The sequence below is a fragment of the Manis javanica genome, chromosome 13, assembly GCF_040802235.1.
Source record: "Manis javanica isolate MJ-LG chromosome 13, MJ_LKY, whole genome shotgun sequence".
In the NCBI taxonomy this organism is placed as follows: Eukaryota; Metazoa; Chordata; class Mammalia; order Pholidota; family Manidae; genus Manis; species Manis javanica.
The window spans coordinates 27,096,402-27,119,348 of record NC_133168.1 but is presented as its reverse complement, the minus strand read 5'-3'; the positions used below and the strand labels follow the sequence as shown (position 1 = coordinate 27,119,348).

The window sequence follows — 22,947 nt, the reverse complement described above, 5'->3', positions numbered from 1 at the left end:
CCAGTTCAACAAAGAGTACATACCATAGGCACACAACAGCCAGATGAACACACACATAGGGCAAGGTCCCAAATAAAGCAGCTTCTATCCTCCAGGTGCTTGGGGCCTGGCATGGTGGCCTGTGCAGGCGACCTGGTTTCCCAAGCATGGAAGCTCTGATAGAGAAGCAAAAGTTGAGAGAGAGATGTGCTTTTCTCATGGGTTTTTCTGAGGGCTTCACTGCACAGTCATGACTGACTAAATCGCTGGCCATTGCTGATTCAGCCTCCAGCCCTCATCCCTTTCCTATTCTTCCCTGGGGGCTGGAGGCTGAAAGTTCCCACCCTCTAACCACAAGCCTGGTGCCCCTGGCAACCAGCCTCTACCCTGGGCTAGGGCCCCAAAGCCTCTGCATTAACCTAACAAGACACCCATTGGACAGTTATGGCTCAGCAGGATTTTCACGAACTGTGGATGAGGAGCAAAAATACCTAGGAAATGTATTTTGGTCATCTGAATTACCAAATATTTACTTCTTATCAATCATTACATCACAACAGGTGTCTCCACATACCGGTAATGCCTGCAGGAACCTCCCTCTCCCCGAGAGGAGGCACAGAGCTCCCCACTTCCACTATTATTTCCTTCCTTCTTGTGTCATTGATCTGCACCAAAGACGATCCCTTTCAGGAAAATAAAGTCAAGGCTTCCGGCATATGCCAAGGCCAAGGCCCTTCTCCCCAGGGACATGAGCAGAGAGATGGGAGAAATGGCTTCAGGAGTCTGTTTTCCTGTCAGCTGCTCTCCCCTCCCCCAGCCTCACCTGTCACCTCACCGTGACCCAGCCTTACACACAGGACCCTATGAAGAACAAAATCTTGGAGTCAGAGCAGCTGAACAGCTGCCGTGTGTGCTCAGCTTTGCAGTGCAAGGGGCTCCGCTCCTCTCAGGGTTAAGATTGGAAAAACCCGACAGGGAAGAGGAGGTGGCCCAGCGACTCCCCGTCGCCATGTCAAATGGGGCAGCGCAAGTTCCACTTCCGCTGGAGATGCTTCCTGGCTGTCTGAGCACTTGCAAGGCAGCACGATAGGGTGTAGTTAGGGGGGGAATTTCCCAAACCTAGAATTTTAATTTCCTGAGTATGAGCAGACTTTATGCTGCTCTGACTACAATGGAGCACAAAGAATATCTAAGCAGCAGATCCCACTTCTGAGTGACAGCACCCACGTCACCCGTTCGCAGCTGCCTCGGGTGACCAAGATGAGAACTAACTGGATGTTACTGGGAAGTTTTGACTGTCAAAGAAAGTGCAGAAGTTTTTGAGACACCTTCTCAATCCACTCTCTGCATTCGCAGTGACACAGAGCAGGGAAATGGGATGAGGGTCGTGCCACTGTAAAATACACTCAGCCAAAAAAAAGCCCACTTTATACTTTAACTTCATCTACATGCTGTTCTGCTTCTTCCAGCCCCTCTATCAATTAAGGAACATTGTAACCACGATGGGAGAGACCTGAGAACGGCAAATGAACCTAGGGGGATAAAAAATGCTGAGAAATGGATCAACACAGTCCCCTGAATAACTCTACTCTTAAGACAAAACTTCAAAGGAATTAGGAATCAGCTGTATGCAGCATGCCTTACGCCCAGAGCTACCCAAAAGGCCCTTAACTGCGCCTCCTCTCTCAGGTCACCTCCATTCCCATCTGGGTGTGTACATTGTCTGACAGAAATGAACCTTCTTGTTGCACAAGCCAACTGGACTTGTCTCTGAACTATTTACCCTAAGACAAAAACCCTCTGACCTCCACGTCCAGAGGTAAATGTCTCTGTCACTTTGCTACTTTATCCAGCTTTCTAGTTTTATAATCCTTTTCTCTCTCCCTGTTTTATTTAAGGCCAATGGGGAAGCAGTAGTTCTTAGGACATAATCTCACTCCATCCAGTGCTCCATGGCTCCCCAAATTCTGGGACTGTAGGGATATAATTCTCACGCCATGCAGATCAAGTGGACACCGGGATGCCAGGAGTTGCCAAGGAATATGCCCTGTGCCAAGCAGCAATTCAGTGAACTTTTTTTTCTCCCTCTGCTCTGCCTTGCTCTCTACAGCCTGCACAGCTGCTGACATTCGCTTTCTACTCTTGCTTTAATGAATTCCTTTCTTCCCGGCGCACATTTGACCTGGTCTAGAATTCTTGCCCTATCAGAGTCAAGAACTGTCCCTGATTCGGGGTGAGGTTTCACCTAGTACCCAGGGAGAGACCTGCCCAGCAACACCAGCATTCAGCTGCTGCTGTATAAGAGAGGGACCCACATGGGCTGAGTCCACACCCACAGCCACGTTCCTGGAAAAGCAGGTGAGGCCACGCTTCCACTCCTAACCCAGGGCCTTGGGCTCCTGAATTCTCTCCAATTCCCCTTTCCCGTCCGTCCCTGGACAGTGTCTGCCACTGCCGCACCTTCTATAGCACTGCAGTCCATCTGGCTCTCTCCAGGTCTCCCCCAAGGACTCCAAATAAAAATACTTGCTATAATTCCTATTTTAATGAAAAAATTCAATCCACGATCTATAGAGGCAACAACGAAATATTTCCTAGTACGAGCTACCGCCCGCATCTATATTACTAATGCTAGCCATCACTACCAATTTCATATTCTATGGACAATGGGCTATTACAAAAATGTATGATACCATGGTATCTATCATCATTACCACAGCCATAGCCATAAAACTGGGAATAGCCCCATTCCACATCTGAGTTCCAGAAGAAGCACAAGGAACCCTGCTGTCATAGGGCATACTACTATTAACCCGACAAAAAATCACACCCATCTCAGTTCTGTGTCAAATTTCACCCACAGTTAACATAAACTTAACACTCTCAATTTTAATTGGAGCCTGAGTGGGTCTAAACGAAACACAATTACAAAAAATTATAGCTTACTCCTCAATTGCCCACACAGGTTGAATAATAATAATAACAACATTAACCCAACTATTACTATTCTAAATCTCCTAATGTATATTATAATGACCCTATCAATATTTGTAATGCTAGTACACAACTCATCGACAACAACCTTATCTTTGTCTCACTTATCAAGTAAGACACTGCTAACTACAACGATTATGCTCACAATCCTAACTATCACTTGGAGGCCCTCCACCATTATCCAGATTTTTACTGAAGTGCATGATCATTCAAGAACTTAGCAGAAACAACAACATGATATTGCCACTAATAGCAGCAATAGCTCTACTAAACTTATATTTTTATATGCACTGACTTACTCCACAACACTAACAATATTCCCAATAACCAACAGCATAAAAGTGACAATTTGAAACTATGAAACACATAAAATTAGCCCCACCCCTAATTATTCTATCCACAATAAATACTTCCACCAATTCCAACCATATCAATTCTAAACTAGAAATTTAGATTACACAGACCAAGACCCTTCAAAGCTCTAAGCAAGTATAAAGCACTTAATTTCTGATCCTAAGGACTGTAAGACTCTATCCTACATCACTTGAATGCAAAGCAAACACTTTGATTAAGCTAAATCCTAAATCCTCACTAGAGTGATGGGATACAAACCAATGGAACTTTAGTTAACAGCTAAAAACCCTAATCAGCTGGCTTCAATCTACTTCTCCCGCCATAAAAAAAAAAAAAAGGTGGCGAGAGAAGTCCCGGCAGAATTGAAGCTGCTTCTCTCAATTTTCAATTCAGTATGTAAAACACCTCAGGACTTGGCAAGAAGAGGACTTTACCTCTATCTTTAGATTTACAGTCTAATACTTATTCAGCCACCTTACCCATGTTCATCAATCGTTGATTATTTTCAACTAATCACAAATACATCGGCACATTATACCTTCTTGTTGGCACTTGACCTGGAATAGTGGGACCTGCTCTAAGCCTCCTTACGGTGCTGAACTAGGCCAGCCTGGGACCCTCTTAGGTAGTGACCACATCTGTAACGTAAGCATAACCGTGCACACCTTTTTAATAATTTTCTTTATGGTGATACCTATTATAATAGGGGGCTTTGGAAACTGACTAGTGCCTTGAATAATTAGTGTCCCAGACATAGCATTTCCCCATATAAATAATAACATAAGCTTTTGACTCCTCCCTCCCTCCTTTCTTCTTCTCCTAGCATCCTCTACAGTCGAAACAGGAGCTGGAACCCGGTGAACCGCATATGCCCCCCTTCGCAGGTAATTTAGCACATCCAAGGGCCTCAGTGGATTTAACCTTCTTTTCTCTTCACTTACCAGGTGTCAATTCTAGGGGCTTTAGTAACTGCATCACAACTATTATTAACACAAAACCTCCCACTATAAGCCAATATCAAACTCAACTACTTGTGTGATCAGTTCTAGTTACAGCCGTACTCCTACTACTGTCTCTACCATGTTCTAGCTACCAGCATTACTATGCTTTAACAGATCTCAACCTAAACACATTTTTGATCCTGCTGGGGGAGGGGATCCAATTTTATATCAACACTTATTCTGATTTTTGGTCACCCCGAAGTATATATTTTAATCCTTCCTGGCTTTGGAATCATCTCTCATATTGTAACCTACTATTCTGGGAAAAAATAACCTTTTGCGTATATGGGCATAGTCTGGGCAATATGTCCATTGGTTTTCTAGGCTTCATTATATGAGCATATACATTTACAGTAGGCATAGATGTTGATACACAAGCCTGTTTTACATCCGCCACTATAATTATTGCAATTCCAACAGGTGTGAAAGTATTCAGTTGATTAGCAACTCTGCATGGTGGAAATGTAAAGTGATCCCCGGCCATATTATGGGCCCTGAGCTTTATTTTCTTGCTTACAGTAGGGGGCTTAACTGGTATTGTACTACTTAATTCACCATTAGATATTATTCTTTATGATACTTACTATGTACTACATTTTATTTATGTGCTCTCCATAGGTGCGGTTTTTGCTATTATGAGGGGATTTGTACATTGATTTCCTCTGTTTTCAGGATATACCTTCAACCCTACATGAGCAAAGATTCACTTTGCAATTATATTTGTAGGTGTTAATATAATTTTTCCCCCCTCAACATTTTCTCAGACTTTCAGGAATACCACATTATTCTGATTACCCAGATGCTTACACAACATGAAATACTGTGTCGCCCAGAGGATCCTTTATTTCACTAACTGCCGTTAAAGTTTTTATAATCTGAGAAGCTTTAGCTTCTAAATTGAGAAGTGCACATAGTAGAACTAACTAATACCAATCTTGAATGATTACACAGCTGCTCCCCACCTTACCATACATTTGAGGAGCCTGCCTTTGTCAACTTAAGCAAACAAGGAAGCAAACCACCAAAAAATGCTTTCAAGCCAATATCATAACCTCTTTCTCAACTACTGAAGTATTAGTAAAATTTACATAACTTTTTCAATGTTAAATTATAGGTCTAAGTCCTTCATACTTCCATAGCATGCCCCTTTCAACTCAGGCTAAGGCCTTGGGAGCCACAAGCCTAGAGGGAGAACGAACTCGATGCTACCTGACATTTACCCCAGGAAACTGACCCTCTGGCTGGGCTTCCCGGTGCTCATCAGGGTCTGTAAGTAACGCCAAGGAGAGGGGGACCAGGAGTTTATGTGTGCTTCAGGCCTCCTCACCTCCTCTGTCCAAAAGCTACCCTCTCTTTTGATAGCACCATGGGACAAAATTTTAACTCCTATACTGTACTTCATTATTTATTAATTTTCTAATAGCATGCACCAGATTGGGTTGCATCAGCAAGCAGGAATGACCACTTCAGTAAGTAGCCTGCCTAGACAGCTGCACGACAGAAACTACCCACTCCTACACCCACGGATGCATGTATATTAGAGCAGCCCAAGTTCACCTCCACAGAGTGCCACAATACACGGTGTGTCTCTCCAACACTGACCCTTGTCAAAGGACCATAATTTTTGTTCTTAAAAAAACTTTACACCGAAATACATACAATAAAATGCACAAATCACAAAGCTCGATGAAGTCTGATGTATGTACACACATCACCATCGCCTAGATCAAGTTATCAAATGTTCTCATTTTCTCACCCCTCACCTACTTCAAAGACATTTTTGCCATGGAGGCATACAGATGGCCAACAGACATAAAAAGATGCTCAATATCACTCATCATCAGGGAAATGCAAGATTAAATCCTATGAGATGCCACGTCGCATTAGTCAGACCATCCAAAATCCAAGAGACAAAAAATTACAGGTGTTGGCAAGGATGTGGAGACAACGGAATGCTGGTGGGACAACGGCTGCAAGTTGATGCAGCCACCACAGAAAGCAGGAGGGAAGTTTCTCAGAGAACAGCTGTGCTCTCTGTAATGCTATGGGATGAGGAAGGACACTGAATGGTGGCTTGCTAAGGATGCTAAAAGGACTTACCTACCTGCCTCGTGTAACCCTGAAGGTAGGGAACAGCAGATGTTTGCAGAAATGGATCAAGTAGAACTTTCATGAGTTGACTTCAGACAGACGAAGTTGTTCCCTGTGGAGACCTTATAGGGAAAACAAAAATGTCACTAAGAGGGTGAACCTCACCCACTGGGCTTCCCCACTAAAAAGGGACAGTCCACTACCAGATGGCTTTTTCGGAGGCAGGGGCAGTGGATCACAGGGGAAGCCCTGATTTGCAGGCAACCTGCCAGGTGGAAGGGGGTGGGGAAGGGTGCTCTCACCTATGACTATGCATGCTCCAGGGGCCTCCCTGCTGAGGCCAATCTCCCCAGCAGCCCGCCCCCGTCTCCCCACCACCTGACTTCTCTGCTAGGCAGTTATGGAAAACCAGCTGCCTTCCTCAAGCTCTCCTAGTGCACAGGCACCCAGAGACACAAACACTGTCCCAGGCCGCACAGTGCTCTCACACAACACCACACGTGCAAGAGCTACCGCGCGCGCGCGCGCGCACACACACACACACACACACATATGCGTGCGCGTGCACAGACACCAGAGCGACACACTCACCAGTGGGCCAAGCTGCCACCACGCAGCCACAGGTACCTTGACACACTCCCTGGACTACTGGCCTACTCCCGCGCTGACCCGTTTGGGAGCACAGGAGACCCCCCGAACCCCGCGGATGCACCCTCGCAGCAGCCATGCCCGCGTATCCACGGACCAGACATCCGAACCATTACCAGAAGTCAGAGAAGCTGGCGGGCCTGGGGAACTCCTGGTTGAGACCCAGTCACCTTCCTGGCTGGGTAGGTGCATGTGCTGCCCATTGCTTTCCAATGCCCACCCACAGCTTTCCACTTTCCTCCCAAGGACCATGCAACACCCCCAAACTCCCTGATAGAAAAGCCAACATGGGGGTGGCTACTTACTATGAACTGAGGTTGCTGCAAGGCGGTGAGGCCTGCATGGGAACCAGGGAGCCGGGTCCCTGGCAGGGGGGCCCCTGCTGGCGGTGGTACGAGTCTGAGGGATCTCGCAGTGGAGGGCCATGAGGGCTGGCGAAGGCAGCAACGTCGGCATCAGCGAAAGAAGGTATTGGAGGGCGGTGGTAGCGGCAGGCATCTAGGGCGGGTGTCAGTGGGAGGCGCCGGCAGGCAGGGCAGGAGAGAGGCGGGCTCCAGGACGGGTAGCTGCGCTTTGGTGGAGAGAAGCGGCGATGGAGGCCAGTGGCTTTGCCTGCGCGGGGGGGGGGGGGGGGGCACGCTGGGCGTTGGCTGCGGGCCGACTCCGCCCCCAGAACCGACACCATCGCCAGCCATGGACGCTGCCCTCCCACTGCCAACGCCCCCGTCGCCTTGCTCTCGTCTCTGGCTGCGCACCTGCCGACGGCAGTCTCGGGAGTCCGCCTCGGGCACAGACACCCGCGCAGCGGACGCCACGGCCCACCATGGAGCGCAGCCTGTCCACGCTGGCGCCCACTGGAGACCCTGCTCCCCGCCACCGCCTCTGCCACCTCTCATGGCGCACCTGCAGACCGTGGGCTGGACTCCGCCCCCGGCCGCAGACCCCGCCGCCGAGAAGCAACAGCCTGCAGCTTCCCGCAGGGGACTCCTTCCCCGCCCCATCCTTCCCCAACCCGAAGCCGCCTGACCCCTGGGGATGGCTGCTTACGGTGAGCTGCCCCTGCGAGGCCAGGCCTGCGTAAGAAGGGCGCAGGGACCCTGGCAAGGTGGGGCCCTGGAGCCGGCGGTCGGCAGCCGCTGTTGGAGGGCTCCGGCCGGCGGTGCAGGGCTTTGGCGAGCAACGGCGACATCAGCGGGAGGAGGCCTTGGCCGGCAGGGACGGTATGAGCGGGAGGCACTGGCGAGCGGCAGGCGCGATCAGGCAGGAAGCTTCCTTCTCTGCAGCAGGTGATGGCGCAGCTGGAAGGACACGTGCCGGGCACCGGAAGTAGGTGGCGCTGGCCGGCGGGAGGAGCGTGAGCAGCAGGCACTAGAAGTGGGCGGCGCTAGTCGGTGGGACTTGTGTGCACACCCTTGGTTGCGGGCAGACCCCGCCCCGCTCAGGCGCTGCCCCCAAACCCCAATGACAGAGCATGCACATCAATCCCACACTCTCCTTTCTGTGCAGCATCCATGTAAAATAAAAGATGGTACTCACAGAACCCAAGAATGGACTACAGTTGCCAAAGGGAAAGGGACTGGGGAGGATGGGTGGGAAGGGAGGGATAAGGGGGAAAAGGAGGCATTACTATTAGCAGACATAATGTAGAAAGGGGCACGGGGAGGGTTGTACAACACAGAGAAGACAAGGAGTGATTCTATAGCATCTTACTACGCTGATGGACAGTGACTGTAATGGAGTATGCGGGGGGTCTTGGTGATAGGGGGAGTCTAGTAAGCAATGTTCCTCATGTACATTGTAGATTAATGACACCGAAATTAAAAAAACAAAGATGGCATACAACAAAAATTCAGGAGCTCAAAATAAGTTAGCAGAAACAATATTCTGGGAAAATCTTAGTAGCCGGAGTCCAAGCTTCATGCCAAAGCCTCCTCACCATGTCTATATATATGGAGAAGCTGGAAGGACAGGGTGGGAGGGTAAAATATGGGAACAGGAGACAGTACTTGCACTGAGCTGACGGAATAGACAAGTATACTGGGGACGGACGGACGGACGGACACACACACACACACACACACAAGTATACTGGGGACGGACGGACGGACACACACACACACACACACACACACACACTTCCCCTAGAGAAACCTAGTCAACAAAAAGGAAAGGTAACTTAAAGGCCATTAGCTTGGGGTTGGTTTGGCCCGTCCCCACAGCTCAGCAAGGCAGGACATGGCTCTAATAGGGCAGGGGGATGTTATCAGGCCAGCCCAGAAGGCTTGGGAATGGCTCTCTCAGGAAGCCAGCTCCACTCAGACAAGGCACACGGACGCCCACACATGTCAACAAGCATCCCTCGGAGACTTCAAGCCCCAGTTCAGTCCCTGCCCTCGGAAAGTATGATCTACAGGGAGAAGTCTCAACAAGTCCTGACCTGGGGTGTGGACAGGCCACCAGGAAACTCAGAAGGGTGTCAGAAGGAAGTGAGGTCTGAGCCGGGCTTGAGGAATTTCTCCAAGTGAGACTCCAGGCAGAAGGGAGCCTGGACACAAGTGGTGTGTGTGTGGTAGGGCAGGGGCAGAGGCTACCACAGGACGTGGGCAGCTGTGAAGGGACTGAGGGACCCACTTTCAGAGGCCTCCAAGCCCAAAAGCGGACTCCCTTGGCCCAGTGGTCAACAGGAAGGGAGTGGTATTTACTGCACACCCCTGGCTTGGCACCACCAGCAGTCACCTCACTGAGTTGGACGCTCCCCCCTACACCCAGCTGCCTTGATAGAAAACACTGCTTCCTTGTTAGGCTGGATCCGACAAGGGTCAGAGAGGGCAGGTCTCAGGGAGAAGGCCTCACAGCAAAGCGGCTGAGCCACCCATATGTGAGGAGAGCAGGGCAGGAATGGTCAGCAGAACATAGGAGGCCCAGAACACCCCTGAGAAAGGCTGCTCAGCAAGGGTGCACCCCACAGTGCACAAAAGACATGGGGAGAGAAGGTCACAGGCATTCAGTCAGCCCAAATAGCAATCCATCAGCCACTCAACCCCAGGAGGGCAGGGCCCCACACAGTCCCCCTAGGGATGACACCAAGAGTCCTAGCATCTCGGGTGACCCCACAGCCCTTGTCCTCTACCACTGCAAGCCCTGACCACATACATGTATGCCCAGCCTCGGTGTCCTAGACTTGAGCATAAGGATGGTCTTCGTGATCACTGCATTCCAGGTCCTCAGGACAGGGGCTGACACACAGTGGGGGCTCAGCAGGTATCTGATGAGTAAATGAACCCAAGTTAACTCCTTAAAGGCTGAGGCTGAGTTGTTCCTTTAACAATTAATTGAGAACCCACTGTGTGCCGGACATGTTATTGGTGCTTGCTACATAACCATGAGCAAAAGAGCACAAGAGCCCTGCCCTCCTGGGGCTGACAGCCCAGTGGCCACATTCACCTTTGTGTCCACATCACATCACATGTCAGAGCATCCCCACCCTCTATGCCAGGCTCACTGAAGCAGAATGAATGGACTGTGGGAGGTGGGGTGTCTCAGAACTGGGTTGAAGCCCTGGCTCTGCACTGACTAGTTCTGAGCCCAGCTAACACCAACTGTCATCAGACACAGGCGGTAAGCAGCATGCAGTGCACCAGAAGCCCCATCCGCATCCACACTCCCCACCCCCACCCCCCCTGCGGCCACTGCTGCCCTGCCGGCTTCCTCCCCCTGTACAGGACTGAGTATCTGGACCTTTCCATCAGTCAGGCTGCTTCAGACAACACTGATGCCCAAAACATGGCTCTCTCAGGAAGCCAGCTCCACTCAGACAAGGCACACAGACACCCACACATATCAACAAGCATCTCTTGGAGACCTCAAGCCCCAGTTCAGTCCCTGCCCTCGGAAAGTATGATCTACAGGGAGAGAAGTCTCAACAAGAGAACCTTAGGCCCCCCAGGAACCCAGCTGCACCCTGCAGTCCTGGAAACGATGCTGTCATTGCTCTCCTCAAGGAGACATTCTGTCCCACCACTTGGACAGTCATGTTCACAGTCTAGTCCTGGAACTCCCGGAGCCACAACCACCTGGAAGCTAGTTAACAATCCTGCTTCCTGAACTCCAGCTGCACAAAGACCTCCCAAAGCAGAAGACCACCCTCCACTGGCCAGCATCACTCCTAGGCCAGGTGCCCTCATGGCCACAAGATGGCTGCAGCTCCAGGCCTCAAAAGTGAACAACATTCTCAGAGGAAAAAGACCATCCTTCTTCCCTCTTAGGCATGTACGGTGCCCACTTCTACCACCAATGCCTCTAATGTCTCATTGGCAGGAACTAAGTCACTCAACATGCTCATACCTCAGCCAATCCCAGGCAAGGGAGCGGACCCACGAAGCCAGAGCCCAGGGCCACTGTCTCGACAATAGGTTTCAACCCCGGGCAAGTTCGCTATGGATTCAGCGTGACCAAAGAAAATGACAGCAAAACGTTCTTGGGGTGAAAAGGTTATACCCAACTTTATTTCCAGGTGGCAAGTCAGTCACTAAAATCCTGTTCACTCAGAGCGAGTCTGCATGCAGCAAGCTGGTCTCTGCCTCTGGGCCCCTCTGTCCACACAGCTGTCCACTGGGCCCCTCTGTCCTCACAGCCATCCTCAGGGCCCCTCTGTCCGCACAGCCATCCTGCACAGCCGTCCTCAGGGCCCCTCTGTCCACACAGCCATCCCGCACAGCCATCCTCCGGGCCTCTCTGCACAGTCGTCCCCCAAGCCTCTCTGCACAGTCGTCCCACACAGCTGTTCTCTGGGCCTCTGTCCTCGGCACTGCCACCACTCCAGCCTCTGCTCTGCTCTCCTGCAGCCCTGCAGCCCTGCCACCGTGTCGCACGCAGAGCACTAGGCGGAGCTCTTTATATAGAGTCAACAGCCATGTATTGCCCACAGGTGTGCAGTGAGCTTAGTCAACAAGGGCCAGGTGAGAATCCTGGCCACAGGAACTCTCATTTTATCCACAGCCACCAACAGTGAAGCAGAAGGCAGGCAACTGGAGAGGCTGAGAACTGAGCAAACCTGGGCTCAGTCTGGAAAACAGTGAGTGCAGTGGAAAATGTTGGACTGACAACCAGGGGGCCTCTGGATGTCCCCAGGCCACCTGACAACAGCAGCCCCGGAAGTAAATACCAGTCCTCGCAGGACACCACTTCTCAGGGACAGCCACTACCTGTACTTTGGCCCTCACTTCCATTCCAGAAGGCCCTTGGCCTCACTTCTCTAAGCCTGTTCCGACTGCTGAGGCCTCTAGAGAAAGTCCTGTGGGCCAGTTCAGCATGGCACACCAAGTGTGAGCCTGACAGCTCATGACCACACGAACAGCCCTCTGTCCTCTCGACACCGACCACCTGCGTGAGGAGACAAGGCGCGCACTGAGATAGCCAGTGTCGGGGAGAAACAGCCCTGAACTGGGAGACAGGAGAGGGGACGACAACATCCACCAGAGACAGTGGCTGAAGGCTCACCCCGCACAGGCATCTGACTGGCACTTACAGGCAGGGGTGCTGGTTGGGGTTTTTCCTTCCCACTCATCTGGCCTTTACAATCACCCTAGAAGTTTGGCACTATTATTACAGGTTCATGATCCCTTATCCATAATTTTTTAAATCCAGAACTCTCTAAAAACCAAAAGCTGATTTTGTTGTTAATTGATTGGGCAGCAGAGCTTCAACTGAACCAACACAAGACTATGACCTATCTACCGCTTCTGCAATGACTGCTCATACGTTTTGAATCAGAAATAGTGACATGTTTTACGCAGTGTTGCCCCTAAACCCCACCAGCAGCGCCATATAATCCAGTATATGTTCCACATTCTGAAAAGTTCTGCATTCAGAAACATATCTGGCCCCAAGGGTTTCAGAACAGGGACTGGGGGTGTGTATTACTACTCTACACAAGATAAAGTAACTCTTAGGAAAAAGCAGAACCGCACTTGGAACTAAGCAACTCAACTCACAGGCCAGAGCTATGACCCACTGTGCTTCCATCACCCACCCACTGGTGATTTCAAGGAAGACACCCCCCACCCCACCCCACCCCGTAGACCTCATCTGTCTTCTCATCCATAAAATGTGGAGCTTGGACTAGATCAGCGGGTTTCAAATGTGGTTTAAAGCCGATTGGCCCTTCCTTCCACCTTAAGGAAAAGTGTCACTGCTCCAGTGAGCATGTTCGCAGCAGGGTTCCTCAATAGCACAGTTTGAAAACTGCTATGCAGTGATCTTCTAGGGCCATCTGGTTCTAACATTATATGGTTGTCTTCTCGAGGCAAACAGCCTTTCCCATGAAAGAAGGATACCTGGAAAGAACTTGAACCAGACCCTGACAGACAGATAGGCTTCTGACCTGCAGAGAGGACTCCAGAGCCAAGCAGCATGCATGCAGGTCGGAAGACCGTAAGTAAGGTATGTGAGAGGTTCCGGGAGGCCAGGCCACCCAAGGGGGTTCCTGGGCCAAGGTGACAGGATGACGTACATGCTGGAAAGGTTGGCTGATCAGCCAGATGAGTGTCAGGAATCCTCTTCCCTATCCCCTCGGAGCCTGAAATTCCTCCTAACAGGAGGCCAGGGGACAAGTTGGGCAGTCCCGGCCCCACTGTGTGCAACCACAAATTCACAGTCCTGTCCTCACTATAGCAACCAAGAGCCTCAAAGCTTAGTTCACAGTCATCAATATGTTATTGTCAAATAAGTGACTCTTGTGATTCCAAAAATCAAAGCATATGATCTGCCACAAAGACACATCCTTCAGAGGACAACAGGACAGAGTAAGAGCAGGACGGCGGCCCTGGGCAGGCCAGAATGGAGGGTCACCAAGGTCCCACTGGTGTCCTTCCCACTGTCTAGGGGCAGTATGACTCCCAGGAGTCTGTAGCAGCCCAGGAATGTCCACAAGCCATTCTAAACAACAGTGCCGCCTTCTCGCCTCGGCCCTGCAGACTCTCAGGCTGTTTCCAAAGAGGCCCTTCAGGCCAGTGGGCAGCCCCCCAGTCCACCATTAACTCTTCCCTCTCTGGGAAGGCTCCAGAGGCCTTACTGAGACCACTACCACATTCCTGTCTCCCATTTCTGGGTGCCATTCTTCCTGCTTTACAGACAGAGGGAACAAGACTAGGCTCCCTAGGTCGCTTGGTAACTTGTCTTAGGGCAAGAGAAGCCCAGAGGCTATGAATATCTGTAACAGTGGGGCTGTGGGGCCCAAGGAGAGGCAGAAAGGCTTCCTGGAGGGATGGAGCAGAGGTTATCTACCCTAGACTTACCTGATTCCCAAATCCATGCTTTCTCTAGCCCCACAAATTAGAATACATCTAGAAAGGAGTAAGAGGTCAGCAGAACTGCAGACCTACAAGAAGTCCAAGAGATGGGGCCTGGAAGAGGCAAAAAGTCAGGCAGAATGGAGCCACTGTGACCCTGAAGGTGGGCTCTCTGCAGACCATGTGAATGGGAATGAGACCGGGTGGGGGATATGTGGGAAGGAACAAGAGGCTGTAAGCACCGATCATGTGTTTGAGAAGAGTGGCCAGGAAAGGAAGGAGGAAAATGCTTAGGGGTAGTGGGTTTGTGTGGGGGCTTTACTTTTTTGTTCAGTTATAAGTTTTTTTGGAAGAGTAAGAAGGGTATGAGAAATTGATAGTATCCAAAAACAGGATTGTTTTCCTGACCAAAGATCAGAATGGAATAATCACAGGCTCCTGGCAGAGGGTGAGGAGGGAGGAACTTACTTGGCAGGGCACTCACCCAAGTGAGAAAGGCGGGTTTGAAACCGGTATTTGAGGGAGAGGCAGGAAAAACCTTGACTGAAAAAGAGGAGCCAAATGCTGTGGAGACTGAGTAGATAAGGAAATGGAAGCACCGCCAGGGTAGCAGCCTGGAAGCCTGTACAGGAAAGAATAGGATTAAATCTCATGGCTCCATATTACTCTGTAATATGGCTATCACAGAGAATAGCCAAAATTCAAATAATTGTATTTGATAAATACAACATCTATTACTATTGAGTGTTTCCTAAGTGCAAGCTTACATGTATTACCTTTCTGCATGGCATTCAAATGAAATGAAACTGAAGTTTCAGGGAAATTAAGTTAATTTACTCAATTCATACAAGTTTGCATAACCAGAAAGTTGCAGTCGAAACTCAAACCCAAGTTTGTCCATTTCCTGAACCATCAGCCCTACTGAGTCTTCAGGCTGGCAGAGATGACCTCAGGGAACATATCTGGATGGAAAAGATGAATATCAATAAGAATTCCTTTCTGAAAGACAGTAACCAACAGAGGCAGTAAAGAATGAACTTGGGATGTCTGGGAAGAGGTATATCTGAGTGGGGATTCATACCCTTGGGGACAGAGGTTGGGTGGTGAGTCACTGGACAGGAACTCATCATAGGAGAAGCTACAGGTTACAGGTTCTTGGCCCTTGAACACTGTGGATAGGGAAGATGTGGCTTTCCTAACATGGATCTCAAAGCTGGTCTAATAGAGGCAAGACAGAATAGTTTCTTCTACCATCTTCTGAGCAGTAAAAACCTCATGTACTATACTATAAAGCAGAGCTTCAGATTATTTCTTGAGTTTCTCAGTAGACAATTCGATCTCCCAAAGAATACAGACGGCAGCAAAAGAAAATCCCATCTTGACCTGAATTCAGCTACTTAAAAAAGAACTAGTTGTGAAGTGGAAGGAAAGGAACTTTGGGGAAATGAGTTACTTCATATGAGCCAGGCAGATCATACATAAACCTGGACGTTAAGAAGGCATATTAAAAAGCAGAGAAGATTTAGGCCAGAGACTGTAAAGAGAGGATAGCTTGAGACCAAAAAGTTCACAAAAGCAAAGTTGTGAAGACACAACCACAATCAATAGGCAGAAATAAGTAGAATAAGGAGAAAATGGACATGCTGGCATATGTATTAGTAGTTTTTCAGTCACTCGGAAATGGCAGTTGTATAGTGGTCAAGTTATTGAAGATCAGAGATGGATTTCCAAGGGACAGGCACCATGAGGGAGCTCTGGAACACAGGCAAGATTATGACATGATTCCTAGCTCTGAGTTGTATACACAAGTGTCTCTCTCAGTACTTAAAACAGAGTAAGGACACAAAAAGTGTTCAGATCAGCTTGGGGAAGAACCAAGTGAAATTCTATAAATCGATTTTATTGTGCTGAATCTGATAAAAAGATATTGTCAGTATTACAACAGCCATCATTTATTAAGTGGATCCCACATGCTAGGCATTGTTTGAACTATTTTCCATGCATTTAATATTTACAATAACCCCAAGAACGAGGTGTTATTAATATCCATATTTTATCCTCATATGACGATAAAGAGTTGATTAACTTGTCCTGTAGAAGGTGGTTTACAGTCATTACTGTAAGTGAAAGTGTTACCTTCACCAAAGGCTGATTCTCTTTGAATGATATTCAGGAATCCTACTGGAAGGGATTTCATTATGGTGGTTTCTGTGTCTGTTACTGCATCATATGGATCCTGCTTTACTCATGGTGAGACACATATCCTGTTAGAAGAGAAATTCTGCTTTCCAGATTTGTTCTCACTCTTGAGTCAGTTGACTTTGATGCTCAGCTTCTATGCTGTAATTGTTCCTGGGGATCTGAACAGTGCAGCTGAGGCACAGTGGTCCTGGAGGAGGAAGACTTGGCATACAGGGCCTGCCCTAGAACTTGGACAGGTCACCTGCCACCATGGAGACAGTCAGCAGCAAGCTTAGGTCAGGACTTTGGTTCATGGTCAGTTCTGTCTCACAGATGGTGAATGACTGTGCAAGTTAATGTCAGCAACACAACCCCACTGCTATGGGCTGGAGTGTATCCCCCCAATTCATATGTTGAAGCCTTAACCCCCAGTGTGACTATAATTGGAGTTTGGGCCTACAGGGAGGTCCTTAAGGTTAAATGAGGTCATAAGCGTGGAGCCTCATCCAATATAACTGATGTCTTTCTAAGAGGAAGATAAATTAGAGATCTCTCTCTCCATACATGCACAGAGAAGAGGCCATGTGAAGACACAGCGAGAAGGCAGCCACCTACAAGCCCAGAAGAGAGGCAGGCCTCACTGATAATCAACTTGAATGGCACCTTGATCTTGGCCTTCCAGCCTCCTGAACAGTGAGAAGATAAATCTGTTGTTTGAACTGTCCAGTCTCTGGTATTTTGTTATGGCAGCTCTAGATGATTAACACACCTGCCAAGTCTGCTTTCCTACCAGGTGGGGATTAATGATAATACATACTCATAGCCCCTGTCTGCACCTGTGGTCTAAGAAAGGCCATGTAAAAAGCTGAAGGTAGTGCCTTGTACACAGTAAGAGCTTGATGATTTTCAGTTATGTTATTAATACTGAAATACAGTTCCTTCTCCAGTATCCTGGACATGACAGTCCTACTTCCCGCACAGTAGTTATGGGGATGCAATGAGATGTGTTTCTTAAGTCTTCCTTCCCTGACAACAGTCCAACAGGAGACAGTGCACACACCCACCTGGGGACAGGGGCGTGACAAGAAAGGTCTACTGGAATGATTTTTGGTCTCATGTTTTATCTTAAAAACACATATGCATCTTGCACTCTAATTCATATATAGTCATGTCTGCTTTAATTCGTAAGATGTTTGCCGTTATTTATCAGGTAGACAACTTATGATCTAGATAGATAACTTGGTCTTGTACACCTCACCCACATGACCACTTCATTCAAATTTTAAGAAGGCCTTTGCAAGTCACAAAGAACTGTCCTGATGTGAGGATTTAGTTATCATTTTTGAAAAATCAACATTGCAATTAATTAATTTGGGGGGAACCATAAGGTGTGTTTCATATTACTAATTAACTAACTGAACCAACCACTGTTAGTGAGCTTCTACTATGTGCCAGCAGAGCAACCACACAGATCCATTCCCAGCCTTCCATTAGCTTACAGTCAGGCAGGCAGGTGGACACCAAACACACAGTCCAATAACTAACTGTTAAGAGTTATGGCACATCATGACAAAAGCTGTGAAGGAAGAATGCTAGGAAAGCCTGCAGCAGCAAGGGAGATGGTAAGAGCCCTATAACATTCTGAGTATGAACAGATTCCTGGGAAGTCCAGATTCCTAAGGAGAATGCTCTGGAGGCAGCCTCCTGAAGTGAGGTGTCAATTATTACACTTTTAAAGCTCAGTTATTGTCACCCTTGATTTGTCTAAGGAGGATATTGTTTCCACAAGTCTGGGAAGGCTAGGTATGAATTTTTATACTGGGGACCAGACAGGGTGGTATTTGACAACTTTCAGGGAGGTGATGGACTTGGGGACAGTGCTCTTTGCCTTAGATGTACGGTATGATGTTGGAGGTGGGAAAGTAGGTTTGAGGGACATTAGAGGTGCCTCCTTTCTCTTCCTGTTTTTCTTCCCTAGTGAGCGTGTATGCACTTTGCAGACTTGTCCAGGAGTCACTTAACACATGAGAACTGCTTGACAGATCACACTCTTAGTACCCGAACAGCCAAACAGAAGAAGCCCCATCCATTTCCTGCCTGCCCTTTCAGGCCCTGAAAGGAGGAGGTGTTTGCAGTATTTTGTTGGGATGGGGGGGGGGGGAACGTTGTCGCCAACATATTGGACTGGAAGCCAGGGGTTCCCTACAGAACTCCTGCCGCCTGGCTTTGCCTGTACTAGGAGTGCAGGGAAGCTTATGCCAAATCCTGCTCATGTGCTCATCCCTGTCACCAGCCCTCCTGTAGCTTCCACATCCCCGGTCAGTGCGTGTTTCCTTCCTGGGGGCCTCAGCACAGCAGAGAGGCAGATGGAAGAAAGGTGTAAAATTAATGTAGGGAGGGGGAGGGACTTTCACAACATTTGGCAACAATGCTTCAGTATGTTGGCACAGCACTCTACAACTTACAAGTACATTCACACCTGCTTTCTGTCTGGCTCTCAGAGGTGGGCGCTGATCCCCAGCCTTAGATTCTGCCTCCCATTTCTTTACAGACACATGCCCTTTGAGATGTCTAGGTCTTTTCTAGACCACGGTCCCAGAGGAAGAATGAATTCTTTCCTCATGTCAATTCCAATTTCTGCAAGCCCTCACCACTTCTGTGAAACTTCTATCAAACACATTTCTGAAAGAGTAGGGGCAGGAAGGGGCTGCAGAGACTATCTAATCAAACTTACTCACTAGCACAAAGAAGAAAAGTGACTGAGCTAAGGCCCCACAGCCAGTCAGGAACCCAGCAGGGCTCAGACACCAGAAGGTAGACACGCACAACGTACACTGCCCCCATTCTCCCAATGCCTTACATAAGCTGCAAACTTCGCCCTCCTGGGGCTTCTCACCGGCGCACAGTGGGTGCTTCCTAAGTCGGGGTGTTTGGGAGTGTAACCTGTCAACCTTATTTTACCCTTCCTGAGGGGAATGGGGTGGGAGGAGCTCGCCATTCTCAGGGATCCTGTAGGGAATTCTTTTACAAAATGAAGACTCTAGTATGAAAACTGGTTTTGCACACAGGAGGCGACTCAGTCCCGGGACTGAGGGACTGACACACACGCGGGCTGCCCTAGCAGGAGGCACCTGTAAACACAGCATCCGGCCTTCCAAACCCTGATCACGCGACCCCTCTGAACGCTGCTCAGCCCCCACCCCACTGCCACCTCTCCCCTCCACCTCCACCTCTCCAGACAGTTCTCCCAAGGTGGGTTGAGGTCTTAAACGTCTGTTTGCTGAACAGTAAGTTAAGAATCTTACTTCTTAACTTCCTGGGTGTTAAAATGCAATCTTATCTTTAAGATGGGATCCATTCTGCCTTTTACTATATATTGTTTGTGGCTGGGCTTACTTGCTATATTAATTGCCCAGGTTATATATTACTTGATTAGGGGCTGGAGGAGGAAAAGCAGCATCTAGGCAAAGTTAAAGATAAACTGGGACTTTTAGCAGGCTAAAGTAAATTTTACAATAAGCTCATTTAATTGACACAATGCAGACATGGGCTAGGCAGAGGTATTTTCTTATCTGGGGGATGTTCAAACATTCCAGGCCAGGTTACTCCTGGCATTTTAGTTTTAACTCATCTTCACGGAAGAATGCTTATACGACCAGTTTGATATTTTACTTTAGAGAATTAATGTGACTCTGACTCTGCTGAATTGTTTAATACGGAGTTTTGGTAAGGGTCTTTTTCCAGAGGCCCCCACCCTACTCTGACTACACCCATGGTCCCTGTCTCAGAATCCCTGTGGCTAGTTATAAGTTAGTTACTCAGCTGCAGATTTCAAACCGAAATGACAGAAAGATACTAATTTCTAAATACAAGAAAATGCACTGTCAGTTCCCAGATCAAAGTAAAGAAACTTCATTACCAAATAAAAATTACGAGAGATACCTAATGAAAAAGATTTTAATTTTAAAGGCGCTGCTTCCGGGCGGCCTCTCCCCCGCCGCGGGTCACACTTGAACTTCAGCCGGCCCGGCCCTCGCCGAAAAAACCCACACACGGCAAAACGCCCGCCGGCCTCCCCGTCTGCGCGGCCCCGGCCCGGGCGGCGGGAGCAGGTCGGCGGCGCGACCCCAGGCCGAGCGGACGCGCGCCGCGGGGCGGAGCAGCCACCCTCACAACCCGGGCCGGGACGGAGGAGCGGCGGCTCCGGCGGGCCCCTCCCCCCTGCCACGGCGAACTTCGGACGCCCGCCCTGGGCGCACCTGCTCCGCACCCTCCCTCCACGGGCGGCCCCTCCGGCGGAGCGCATCAACTCCCGGCCCCGGCCGGGCCCCACGAGCCCACCACCCACGTCGGCCCCTTCCCGGCCCCGCGGGCCACGCGCTGCCCGCCGAGCCACCTGCACGGCCGCCCCCTCGTCCGGCTCCACCAAGCCCTCAGGTGGAGGCAGGGGTCCCCGCGCCCCATCCGGGTTCCGCCGCGCCCCGCGGCCACGTACCTTCCACCCCGCAGGGCTGTCGCCGTCGCCTTCACCCCTGAAGTAGGGCCCGCTCTGGACCCTCCACTGCAGATCTGCGACAGAGGGAGCCGCTTCTCGGCCGAGCTCTCTGAAGTCCGTCCGGAGCAGCGGCTCCAAGTCCGGGTCGATCGCAGCCCTCCGCCCGCCGCGGGAGACCCGAGAAAGGCGAGTGCGGCACCGGGAGCCCAGCGGGCGCGAGGCGGCGATCCGAGGCCGGGGCACGAGGTCAGTGCCGCCCCCGCATGCGCGCCGGGAGGATGGCGCAGCCGAACACGGCGCGGGTCCATCAATATCTGGTCTTCGCAGGGCCCGTTGCGCGGACAGGACGGCACGGGCCGCACCTGCCCGGGCCAGCAGACCGAAGCACGGAGAGAGCAGCCGAAGATGCCTCGCCCGCTGCGCTCCAGACGCTACTGACTTGAATATAGCGGTAGCGGAGCCTACAGCTACTACGCAGCCGCAGGACTTACGCGCCTGCGCCCAATGACTGCCCGCCCGCGACTGACGGCCCTTGCTACCAATGAGCGCGAGACGCCGCGGCGCTGGAAGACGGGTGTGTCTATTCCCTACCTTCCGGGACCCACCGAGACCTGGGGAGCCCTGTGAATCAGGCACTCAGGGGCTGCGATTTCCTTGTGCGGTTCCAGCCTTGCTCTAAATAACACCACACATTACCAGGCAGGAAGACAGGCCCTTCTACCTACCATGTGGTATGAACCCCATTAACATCTGCTCTGACCTGCGCTGATTCCATCGTTAGCCGTACATACATCTCAAAATCTCCCTAATAACAAAAAGTAGTAATGAGCGTCTGCCATGCTTGTTTAGTGAGTTGTAAAATGAGCCAGTGGGACCATGTGTTTCTTCCCATCCAGCCCCCAGCGAAGTAATGGCCAGGAACTGGAAGAAGGGCAAGATGCACCAGACAGTAGCTCAAAGCGTTGGCTCTTCTAAGCACAACTGATTAAAAGGCAAAAATATTGACATGCACATACTGTTTTCCATTACCTTAAAAAAAGCTCAGTAATTACTTCTCCATCATCATTTTGGGAGAATGTTAACAACATTGATCTTTGATCCTTTAATTATGGTAAGCCCTGATACGAGGATCCTAGGGGCTGGCTCCTCCCCACCTCCGCTCCTCTACTCAGACCGCTCCTGCCTGCCTCACCTGTGTCGGGCTTCCCTCTGCGGTCCCCAGTCCCCAAGGCCGTTCCAGCTCAGCAGGGATCCCCTGCCCTGAAGTCCTTCATGTCTTATACTTTAGCAAATGCTGACTTTTTGTGAAAGAGAAATTTGAGAAGAAAACACACCCATAATTCTTTTACTGTACAAATTCGTGCTCACATCCACTACCATTTTCATTACTAATGTGGACGTTTTACGTGGTCTCTCCCTAGTGCACTTATCAAATTGTTTTTACATCTACTCGGCACTATTTTCTCAAGATCTAGGTCTCTGAAAACGACCACTGTATGAACTGCATCATATCCCAGCACCCTTGGAGCCATCATTCATCTTCCATCCCGGAGGTGCAGACATGGTTCTTCTCCCCCCATGTGAGCACTCACAGGTAAAGCCACCAGGGTCTCCAGGAACGCAAGCCTACCTCTTGTTGTTGTTACTAAGCTTTCCTTTGTTTCTACAGTTGATTTCCTCGTGGGGTCCATGGGGATGAATAGCTTTGTGGGTCTTGATTCCCAAGGAGGCCATGCAGATCTGCCGTGACACCTGTGGCACCTGGGTGGGTTTCCCAAGGACAGAGCTGGACAGAGCCAGGTGACAGGCTCACAACAGGTGACTTGCAGGGCTCTGTGTCGGATAGGGTTCCCTCCCTTGTGCGTGGCCAGCCCCTAGGGACTGAGTTCTAATAGGCGGGTGACAGGACAACGGC

The 22,947-nt window shown here is 49.9% G+C and overlaps 1 protein-coding gene across 1 annotated transcript in view; it reads right to left on the bottom strand.

The window, feature by feature from the left end:
• The window catches only part of LOC140845379 (uncharacterized), a 54,561-nt gene extending 31,838 nt beyond the window's left edge, over positions 1-22,723 (bottom strand). Inside the window, exons 1-5 of the mRNA XM_073219459.1 lie at positions 22,663-22,723; positions 21,033-21,667; positions 8,115-8,403; positions 7,373-7,679; positions 6,433-6,541 (exon numbers count right to left, since the gene is read on the bottom strand). Coding sequence (XP_073075560.1) covers position 6,541; positions 7,373-7,679; positions 8,115-8,403; positions 21,033-21,667; positions 22,663-22,723 — 1,293 coding nt within the window. The 3' untranslated portion in view covers positions 6,433-6,540. The remainder of the gene's footprint in view (positions 1-6,432; positions 6,542-7,372; positions 7,680-8,114; positions 8,404-21,032; positions 21,668-22,662) is intronic.
• Between the last annotated feature and the right edge of the window lie 224 nt (positions 22,724-22,947).